Genomic DNA, 11,966 nt, shown 5'->3' on the forward strand with positions numbered 1-11,966 from the left:
TATTTTATATACGCAGTGTGGCAGGCAGTGGAACAAAGCACGGCGTCCAGCTGGGATCACAGCGGGTGGGATCATCACAACGACATGCATGCAAGTTCGTGCAGCTAGTGTCAGTGCACCTTAACATCCATACTGAACACTGCGCATAGCAGAAGTATTTTGTTGTGCTGTTTTATCATTGTGAAAATGCAACATGTATTCAGAGTGATTTTAACATGTACCTCCACTGTGCCCATTCAGGTTGTGTGGAAAACCGTTAGAGTTGTGTTTGGATGATTGGTTATGGTAGTGGTTGTGAACATGATGGTATATTCTGTAATAGTATCCACGGGCATGAAGACTGTAACAGCAATGGCAGTCTGACTTTAGGCTCCCTTTGACTGTCACCCAAATGATTGACCCAAATGAGTCACCCAAATGATTGACGTTACCGGTACAATTCCAGTGTCTGCCAAATTTTGTCTAAATCTGGTTGAAAATCACATTCCTTGTGATTGACCTTTGCAAAAGTGAAGTCTTCATTGGCAATTTCTACAGCAAATTTCCACTGACCTATCAGCTTTGGTAGAAAACAGCAAAAGGACCTGTAGACGGTAGACATGACCTTGACTCAGATGACTGACGTCTGGCAAATATGACCTTAATGGGCAACTCCGGGATTTCATTCCCATATGTGTGACAAGCTAAGGGCAGTGTGGAAAAACCTAGATTTTGACCTTTGGCACCAATGGCCTTGACTTTTGCAAAAAAAATAAATAAATAAAAACACTTTAAGGAGAATTCTGGTGTTGACTGTCATCCACATATCAAGTTTGGTGGATATTGGCCCAAGCATTTTGGAAGAGTAGTAGAACAAATGAATGTTTGTTGTTGTATAATGATATGGTGATATGCCAGCTGTATGGAGAAGTGATACTGTTTTCAGAATTTTGGCTTTCCATCCATGTAGTTGTAGCATTTTATTTGGCACATTTACAAGAACTCACCATGACACAGCTTTAAACACTAGACAGAATGTGAATAAGTCTCGGGTTTAAATTTGAGTAAAATAAATTCCAACATTGAATTTATTATTCAGATGAGTAAATGATTTATAATAGAATTTTTCCACACATTAGAATTTTTGGCATTGTGTTTAATTTTTTTGATTTAAAAATAATGATCAACCTGCGTGTAGATTATAGAAATTTCACCTGCATGTCTTAGTTGATGTATTTAAGATGCCTTTTAGTAAAATAACTGGTGTGCTTCTTTCAGATTCATGTTCTCGGGCTGCTGAATTTTGATTTTTACCCGAGGCCAAAATATGGCCATCAGCTTTTGCAAAGGCCTTGCACCCGTCCGTCCATCTGTCTGTCTGTGTTCATTAAAACTCCAATCCTGTTACTGTCAGGGTCTTCAAATTCACAGGGAACATTCTTGGCACACAGACCTTAGACAAGTTCAAAGATGGCTGACCTTGACCTATTTTAAGAGCCGGGAGTAGTTTAGCATTGCGTTTATATATATAGTTTTTTTTGTTTAGATGATTAAATTACTGTAATTTGATCAGCAGGCATACTGCATGCAAAGAGATTGTAAAATATGACATTTCTTCCACAAACTGAATGTGGTCATTTCAAAAAGATCCTGCAAAATCTAAAGCTAGTGTAAATCAGTGCTATGGACTTTGACTTGTGTCCTTGGTGTCCCTGCAGGTCTGCGTATTTTGCTGTTGTCGGGATGCTCCTGGGTGGCAGTTTCTGCTCTCTGCACTTCCAGCTGTCCTCTTCTCCGAACACTGGATGTTCAGTGGGTTGAGGGACTGAAAGATGCCCAGATGAGGGATGTGCTGTCACCACCTACAGATAATAGGCCAGGTATAAATCTGCCACCTACTTGTTCTGTCTGAACAGTCTGTAATAGCTGCAGAGTTGATGATGACTATGCAGTAGGATGCATGAAATAACAAAAGTCAGGGCTGTTTGCATTGTGGTTCTTCTTCTGTGCAAACAATAACTATGACTGCTGGAATATTGACAAAGATTCTGTAGTTAATTGCCTAATTGCCGCTGTACATAATTTTATTTATATGCATAATTAGTGAAACTACAGTTTGTGTCACCCCAAAGCAAGCTAGATCAGAGCAAAAGCAAATCAGGAAATTTAATTTGTAACAGGCCACCGTGACCATCTGTTTTTGGAGGTTGTAGTGACAAAATATTAATGAAAAAGAGCTTCTTAGATTATTTCTTGAATTTGACCTTGACATTGATCTCAGAGCAGGGGTGCCCAAATTCATTCTTATGAAGGGCCTAAAATTAATCTGGGAGGAGGGCCACAGAACAAAAATAAATTTTAATGTCATGTCAAAGTACATAACATCATATTTTGTACAGAATTAACACTTAAAATCTAAAACTAAATTCCAATATAATAAAAATAATTCTCTGCAGTCTCCTAGTAGTATTTTATTAATGTGCAGATGGTTTGTTTTTGCATAAGATATTTTAGAGGAAAGACACTTTGCTGACACAATGTATGCATGCAAGGTGCTTGGAAAATTAAGTTAAAAACAGCTGTATTGTCCACCTTTTAAGTGACAAGTGAAACTCACAAGTGAAAATTACTGAAAATGACAACACACAATAAGAATTCAGTGCTGGATAATAGTATGATTACGACATTTAAATCACATCACAACATGCCCCCAGGCTGTCTGCGGGCATGTTGTGATGTGTGCTTTTAGTTTTATGTCTCTGTCTGTTGTGAATTTTAAGGTATTATGGTGGACATGTGAACAAACAAGCAAACAAAAATAAATACAGTAATCTCTTGGTAATCTTTGCTTACTGGGGCTGTGTTCAATAACTATAAAACTCCACTTTAACTCTGTTTTTTTAAACTGAAATGTCTGTCTCGATATGCGCACATATAAGAAACTCATTCAATTTATTGCTGTTTGTAAAATCTCAATTAAAAAAAAAAAAATTCTAGGTCAGTTAGACAACAGGAGTAAGCTGCGTAATGTGGTAGACCTCCGTCTGGCAGGGTTGGACATCACTGACACCTCTCTGCGCCTCATCATCCGCTACATGCCTTTGTTGTCCAAGCTGGACCTCAGTTACTGCAACCACATCACGGACCAGTCTGTCAACATCCTGACTGCTGCAGGAACATCCACCAGAGACTCGCTCACCGACGTCAACCTGTCAGGTAGGATGTCATCTCAGACCTCAGAAGACTTCAGGCAGCTTGTTGTCATGCATCTTCCTGGTGCTCACTGGGGCTTAATTTAAACTTTGCAACATGCATTTAAAAACTTATTATGTTGGTCCACATGAAGATATATTCCTAATGAACTTGGACATCATATCGTAGATGTGAATTAAATGGTTTCCTTGAAAGGGCCATCTTTTTTTTTAATAAATTCATCACCCTTTCAGTTTCCATTTACATGCATCACTGTTACCACTAGTTCACTAATAATTTGTAATAATATTCTCTTCCGTGAGGATTACCCTTATATGCAACATTTCTACACACAGCTACACAATAGTACACCAAGTTGAACAAGCCTTACTCCACTGCCATGTGTTCTCTTGTACATACAGTGTGTCTACCTCTTTCTCATCTTCATCATATCAGCTAGCTCTCTCCCTTTACTAGTCATACTGCCAGCAGTCGAGTTTCTGAATCGTACCTCCACCCTTCTAACTAAAGGCACCTTGACACTTAAACAAACTTGATCACAGCACTGCCTCGCAATTCGTTGTGCCAACGCGTCCCGCTTTGTCCCGCTTGATGCCATGCTATACATAATAGCCATTTCATAGCCGATGACACATTTGCTCTCAATACTTGCCTGATGAAGCCATCTCTCATCGCTCGCAGAATCACAGAGAGATTATCTACAGCTGCAGCTTGTCTCGTGCACGTTGTGCGGTGGAGAATGTATTTGGAATCTTGTCTCAAAGGTAATTATTTATAATATATATATTTTGTAATGGATTGGTAAAACAGTTGCATTTTCATTCATTCTTATGAGTTTTATAATGTATCTGTAAATTTATGTTTATTATAGATGTAACATCTCGTCATAATTGTTCAGATGCGATGTGCGCAATGACACGCAGTGGCTTCCAGTGTTTTTGAATAGGTTACACAATGTTCACCAAATTAATATGTAGCAGAAGTTTTGAACATTACAGAATTTTCTTTGCCCACTTGCGCGCAGCCATGCAGAGTTCACACACAGTTTACAGCAGTTTACGATGAGTTTATTCACTGGCACACCAGATTGTGTGCCAGTGCGAGGATCAAATTCATGTAAGTGTCAATGTGTCTTAAGACTGGGCAGTATAGCTTAAAGGTTCTATCACAGTATAATTTGAAGCACTTCTAAAGCAAAGCCAGTGATGGGCACAGCTAACCAAAAAGTTAGCTTTGATAACCGTTAATCCGGTAACTGAAAAGTTAACTTTTATAACGCTAAACTGATAAATCCCTAAAAGGTTTAGCGGAAGTTACAGATAAAAGCTAAACCAATAACTTTCAGTATTGACTTCAATACACAGCAGCCACTGACACAACAAGTCAGTGCTTCTGTCTCAGATCGGCCTTCTCTCAGCCAAAGAGACCTGGTGACCAGAGAGAAAGTAGAGAAGGGACAAAAAAAAGATAATTTCTCTTCACACCATACAGACCTGCCTGTCATTTCACTGGAGTCTTGCACAGGCAAACAGTTTTGAGTTATGGTTATAATTTGAAACAGACTAATTGCGGACAAGTTATTGAAATTAACATCACGTCTGTCGTTTTATAAAGTGAAAATATCAGCTATATGTTTTAGTTTTAAAGTAGTGCACTAATTTTGAAGGTTTCAGCTTGTAGACACACATGCCACATTGCATTATGGGTACGTTAATTTCCTCACGTCAGTGGTTGGCTGGTATGGGTATGACACACAGTTACTGAAATGTGTGGTGGGTTTTATAAATAAATCTGTATTTGTAAATATGTCATTTTTTTCATTTGTAAAAAAGGCAGTTTGAAAACTGAAAATTCTGTTTAAGTCCATCACTTTTAGCAAATGTGTGGGTGCTCACACATTCAGTGTTACAGTGTTATGAACACTGCCATCTACTGGTAACTGTAGATGGCATCCAGAGATGGGTGTGGTATCTGTTCCAGAAATGATCCTGTGCACGGCAACATTTCCTGTGTGTTTGTTTTGTGAATTGTTTTGTAATTTGTGTCTGTAGCATGGCCCAAGCAGAGGGTCACCCCTTTGAGTGTGGTCTGCTTGAGGTTTCTTCCTCAGAGGGAGTTCTTCCTTACCACTGTTGCTCTGGGGGTTGGTAAGGTTAGGGCCCTGTCCCACTGGCGTTTAGGAGGATTTGCACATGAAATGAGGAGACAAAAGCTGAGCGTCCGCAACAAAGATGTGCAGAAATAACAAATGTCCCGGGGTGGATCAGCGAATACATGAGGAAGAAAAGCAGATATAACAGGGAACAGAAGCGAAGGCGACTGCGGAGGCGCCCCCATGAAGGGCACAGCGGCTGTGATGCACTCGCTTCATCCATGCCCACTCTGTCTGCATGCGCGACATACCATTTGCGACCGTGATGTGGCTGTGCTGGGCATGCGTCATATCTGTTTTGCACGCCGGTTCGCCGCCAAGCCACGCCAACTCGTCGGTTGCGGATATCAGCGGATGACAGGGGATATGTGGCACGTTGGTTGTGTATGTCTTCAGTATGTGTTCAGGCAGTGATGCGGATCTCATCCGCAGCAGGATTTTTGAGCCGCTCAAAAATCCTGGCTGCAGACATGCGTGCCTCTGCGGATGATCACGGACGTGTTCGGATGGCGGCCGACTCATACAGGAATGTTACACGGTTATTGCGGTTGTTTGGCGGATGTGGGCCACTTTTGTGCGCATTCCATCTGCAAATCCTCCTAAATGCCAGTGGGACAGGGCCCTTAGACCTGACTTGTGTGAAGCACCTTGAGGCAACCTTGTTGTGATTTGGTGCTATATAAATGAAAATACTTGAATTTGAAAAAATCCCCTATTTATTGCAGTTTTGCACAATACATGTTCATAAAATACCTCATTACTTCATGAAATATGTTGTACTAATACAGTTAAGAAATTAATTTTTCCCCTCAAAATTCTACTCACAACACCCCATAATGACAATATAAAAAAAGTTTTTCTTTTTAAATTTTTGCAAATTTATTAAAAATAAAAAAATGAAGAAATCACGTGTACATAAGTATTCACACCCTTTGCTCAATAATTTGTTGATCCAACTTTTGCAGCAATTACAGCCTCAGGTCTTCTTGAATATGATGCCACAAGCACTTATCTTTGGGCAGTTTTTCACATTCCTCTTTGCAGCACATCTCAAGCTCCATCGGGTTGGACAGGGAGTGTTGGTGCACAGGCATTTTCAGATCTCTTCAGAGATGTTCAGTCGGTTTCAGGTCTGGTCCACTAGGGATGGTGACTGGTTTCCTCCAAACATGACACCTGGCATTCACGCCAAAGAGTTCAATCTTTGTCTCATCAGACCAGACAATTTTGTTTCTCATGGTCTCACAGGTCTCACAGATGTGTGCCACAAGACAATCCTGTCTCAGAGGTCTACAGACAGTTCCTTTGACTTCATGCTTGGTTTGTGCTCTGACATGCACTGTCAACCGTGGGACCTTATATATAGACAGGTGTGTCTTTCAAAATCATGTCCAGTTAACTGAATTTATCCCAGGTGGACTCCAATTAAACTGTAGAAACATTTCAAGGATGATCAGTGGAAATAGGATGCACCTGAGCTCAGTTTTAAGCTTCATAACAAAGGCTTTGAATAATTATGTACATGTGATTTCTTGGAGTTTTTTTAAATAAATTAGCAAATGTCTCAATTTTTTTTTTTTTTTTTTGCACATTGTCATTATGGGGTATTGTGTGTAGAATTTTGAGAGAGAGAAAAAAAAAATAATTTCATCCATTTTAGAATAATGCTGTAACATGACAAAATGTGGAAAAAGTGGAGCGCTGTGAATACTTTACTGATGCACTGTAACGTTAATATTTCAAAGACGCTTTTCATGAAATATAATTTTAAAAAAAACAAAAACGCTAATTTGAGCTGCATAATGTGAAACAAACTGACCTGATTTGCAGAGCTAGCATTTTTCTTCCCATCATCGCTCGACGATTTATCTGATGTTTGCGGTGGACACATTCTTTTGTAATCAGTGGTTACTCCTCTGTCGACTGTCTGCTGGCTGCTAGTTTTTTAGAATTATTGGCTCATACATATTAACAGAAAATAAGGGAGCACAAATCCCTGTTGCCAAAGAAGCAAAAACATGAAGGAAGATGAAGTCATGACCAGCAACAAGATAATGTAGTCCGCAACGTCACCATTAGATGGCACTAAATCTGACATACTGTAGCTTTAACATCAAACAGATCACTAGTATGAAGGAAATAAAACTGTAAATATGGTAGAATAAAATGGTAACATTTAGAATATTGATAATGCAAAGACACCCACATCCAAAGCACATAAAAAGGCGTGCAGGACCAAAAAAATATCAAAAAGAAAAAACAAATGATCAGCACAGCCACAGTGTTCCCAGACAGAAAATTTTTATTTAATAGAAAATGAATGTAATGTTTCGGGCAAGATCCCTTGGTCTGTCAGTCATCAGTCAAGACATGAATCATTAAATTATTGCATGAATGTAGATGTAATAATTTGTATGTGTGCTAGTTGTGTTAAAAAATGTAAAACCACTAGCATGTCCCCTTGGCTACTATTGGTTCTATTTTGTGAAGCAAACAAGTGCTAAAAATTCAATCTCGTGCTTGTTGACTTTCCAGAATGTTCTCACTGTAAATGATAAATGCACCAAAATCAAAAGGTAATACATTACTTTTTGATTAGGGAATTCTTTTTTACACATTTATCAAAATCAGTGTGTACATTGCTTAGTGTATGTCTGTTCAGGTGAGCCATTACATATAATTTTTTCTTTATTCCTTCCCATTTCCCTGCAGTCTGCAACAGGGTCACAGATCAGTCACTGACCTATTTCAAGCGTTGTGGAAGCATATGTTGTATCGACCTGCGCTACTGCAAGCAGGTGACAAAGGAAGGATGTGAACAGTTCATTGCTGAAATGTCAGTCAGCGTGCAGTTTGGACTGACGGACGACAAACTACTGCAAAAGATCAGTTAGGCAGAGGACTGCACGATGCTCATGACACATTAAAACTACTGCCCACACGGAGGCAGCAGACAGTCGTGTATGGCAAGCCGAGCTGTTTCGTCGTCTGCGGGCTACTGAACAGGCACGAGGACACCATGTCTGTAAAACTGATGGAAAGGGAACCTGTGCTGCTAAGCCACAACTTTTTTTTTTCTGTAAAAATGGAAACTTTTTTTGGGGGGGGGGGCAATATGGACAGTTTTTTGGGGGGGTTGTTGCTGTTTTTCAGAAATTTGCACCTATTAATAACTTATTTATTTCTTCTTATTGAGTGTTTACCTGCAGTACCATGGTTATATTTGTGTTCATAGGTATTTGTTCCAATGCAAAGTTCATGCATTGTAGATGACTATTTTTGTATCAGAAAGTGTTTCATACATTTATGTGCAGTTTTAAGTGCACCACAGTATAGTTCCATTAAAAATTGATAATCAATTGCTGAGAGACAAAAGTCTCAATTTGTTGCCAAACTGTAGGATGGTAGCTTTTGTGTTTGTGTTTTTTTTAATATGCCAGTACTCTGTTTCCTATTGGATAAAGGTGCTGTCCATTTAATTTTCTGTAAAAATGTTGTTATACCTTTGTATGAGGTGTCTTGCAGAAAATGTTTATTTGCACTGATACAGCCAGTATGAATACATGAATGTATTCACAGTCATTACTGACATGGTGTATAAAGTCTTTTTGGCCTTTTTTGTTTAAGTGGAAGTGTTTGACTGTTAATGAGTTGTAGTCCAGATGTATTGTATAGTAACATAGCTTCATATAAATGTCCAAACACAGGTTGGTACTTTGCAAAAGGGAACATTTTAGCTCTGTAAGTAGCAACAATACCCGTTCATTCCATAGTCAAAGATTTAGTAACTGTCAAACAGTATTAAAGCTGGTTTACCCATGTCCTCATTTAAACTCCACATTTGAGTCATGCAAGAAATAGTTTTAATAACCCAGAGGATTATGATTAAATTTGCACAAACCTTTTTAGGTGATGTGAATTTGATGTGCCACAATACAGCCTGTACTTCAATTCACAGAAAAAATGGAGTAGAGCAACTGAAACAGGATTTTTATCTTTTCTCCACTCATAATGTTATTTTACTGTAGATATCAAAATTCTCATGAACCCAGAAATTAAGATTTAAGTTTGTATAATTTTCATGCAATGTAATGTTCCAGTTTCAAAAGCAGCAAATCTTATTAAACCAGTGGTGAAACATTAATTACAAAGTTTTTGACTTTAGCTCAAAATTGAATAGTTTTCAAAAGTCACAGAGTTCTTTTGGCAACAATGTAGATAACAATTGCAGGTGAAAGCGTAACTTTCTGGGTGAAAGTAAAAATCCTGGGTCAAGATATGGTTCCACTCAAACCCATAGATTTCAATTACATTTGGTTGATTGGTAGATCTTAAGTTAAAGAAACGTTGATTACATTATGCTGCAGGTCTGACTCAAGGAGTCTGTCTTGCCTTTGATCATGATTCCTTTGATCCTGCAATTGGGATTGGTGGTTGATTCAACATAATCAAAAAAAAAAAAAGTCAGGAGCCACCCCTTCATCTTGATTCCTTTGATCCTTTTACCAGGATTGGTGGTTGATTCAACATGATCAAAACAAGTCAGGATCCACCCCTTCATCTTGATTCATTTGATCCTGTAACCAGGATAAATGCAAGACCTACTATAAGAAAGCAAGATTCAAAGACCAGCAATCAAAATCAAAGATGTGTACCGGTAATCAGGACCAGAATCCAGAAATCAACATGGAGGTTAAGGAGCAAAGATTAGCAATGAGTTTTAAAGGTATGACTGTATAACAGGTGCTAAATTATTTTTGTTATTCACCTTGACACAACTGACGAAATAGTAAAATCTGAAAGATTTGTGCAAAAAACAAAAAAAAAAAACCCTTTGTGCTTTACACTTAAGAGATTCCACTGGAAAAGACGTTTATCAAAGGTAGTTGTTTTAGAATAGTTTCTTCAAAGTTTTATTTTTGTATCATTTGAATTATATCTGCACATAAAAAGGCATTGCTTTTTGTGGCATTATGGGCTATGGCCACAATTATAGGTCATGAATGCAAATATTCATTAATATATTTTGTCATACAAAATAAATGTTGACGTTACAACTTATCTAAAAATGTTCAAATATATCCAAACATTTAGGATTAAATTTTCTAAAAATGAGTTTGCAAACAAACACCTTCATAGTTATTGTCTAAGTTTATTGAGTTCTTCCCCTTTAATTGAGATATACTTTGGGGTGGGGAATTACATTATGCTCTGTCTTCATGAAGTATTTTAGTATATTATTGTAAATGTTTAGACTGTACATAATGTATATGTAAAATATAGTAAGAATTAAATTTTGTGATATTAAATTCAACTGAAATACTAAGCTTTGTGTGAAATTGGTTGCTTTTTAAACAGAAACTTAAATATGTTCATAATTAACATTTTATGTTTGTACTTAATGTGATGGGATTTGTATTTAAAGTGAAGTTCAACCAACTTGAATTGTATCACATTTTACAGAAAGACAAGCAGAGTTATACTGACTGGTTTGTAGTTCTGTGTTTTTATTGAATCTAATAAATCATCTTTTGTTTACCAAAATAAAAAGGTTCAACATTCCAAAATATAAAGATCCAGGGTTATGAGTGATACCTTTCTACTGTGACATACAGTGTAGCTGCCCCAGTTTGTTTGACATCTTAAAGAAACAGCAGCATCATCAGCATACAGGCTTACAGTTATACATTTGTTACAGTGCATGGTGTCAGTATCACGTTTGAATCTGAAGCAGACGGACGTGTTAGAAATCAAGACAGAACTTTAATGTTGACTCAGAGGACCAAAATTTTCATCTGGTCAAAACCAGCAGATAATAAATTCTGAAAAGATGGTATACTTTCATACTGCCAAATTAAATATAATTAAAAATTATATCAAAGACTCCTAAGTACATGTAAAAAATATACATTTAATCATAACTTAACAATATAAGCTATCTATGCAACTCACTTAACAGCAATTCAGTTTTTAAACATATCACAGGCTGTACATGGATATTTTAGTGACATCTGAGTAAACTACAACTTGTGACTAGAAAACAAACGTTTAATTTGCATAAAAGGTTAAAGTAAAATTTGACTTGAAATTTGACTCATGATGTCATTGTATGAATAATGGACAGGACACATTTAAACTGTAGAAGCACATTATGTATTCAAGCACAAATGCATTTGTAGAAATTATACTATTGCTTGCTAGAAGCTTGTCTAGGGTGTACCCCACCTCTCACTGACTGCTGGAATAGGCATCAGCACCCCACACACCCTTGACCCTTAACTGGAACAAGTGGGTTTATAAAATGATGGATGGATGCTTGGTGGAAGTTATTTAAAGTTACACTCCTCCATAACTGATTGGTGGCTGTCCAGCACCTGTTGCCACAGATGTGTGAACTGCTAATGTAGTTTACCTGTGAAATTGTGTTTTGAAACATTATATACACTATCATACAATTTAGTGAATTTATTATTAAGAATTTTAACATTCTTTTTTCCTCTTCAGTATATTCAAATACTGCAAGGTGTATTTGAAGCTTATTGATTCATTAGGCACTGTAGTTAATAATGTTTACCATCTCCAGCTACGGCTGTTGGCTGATAGGAAGTTTAAAAGTTTTAGT

General features: G+C 37.6%; 1 protein-coding gene across 3 annotated transcripts in view; it reads left to right on the top strand.

Moving 5' to 3' along the window:
- Positions 1–10,191, top strand: part of LOC117529326 (lysine-specific demethylase 2B) — a 50,884-nt gene extending 40,693 nt beyond the window's left edge. For all 3 annotated transcript variants that reach the window (XM_034192076.1, XM_034192075.1, XM_034192077.1), the window contains exons 19-21: positions 1,698–1,859; positions 2,977–3,195; positions 8,057–10,191. In XM_034192076.1, coding sequence (XP_034047967.1) covers positions 1,698–1,859; positions 2,977–3,195; positions 8,057–8,238 — 563 coding nt within the window. In that variant the 3' untranslated portion in view covers positions 8,239–10,191. The remainder of the gene's footprint in view (positions 1–1,697; positions 1,860–2,976; positions 3,196–8,056) is intronic.
- Positions 10,192–11,966: the final 1,775 nt, after the last annotated feature.

This window comes from Thalassophryne amazonica, chromosome 17 (genome assembly GCF_902500255.1).
Source record: "Thalassophryne amazonica chromosome 17, fThaAma1.1, whole genome shotgun sequence".
In the NCBI taxonomy this organism is placed as follows: domain Eukaryota; kingdom Metazoa; phylum Chordata; class Actinopteri; order Batrachoidiformes; family Batrachoididae; genus Thalassophryne; species Thalassophryne amazonica.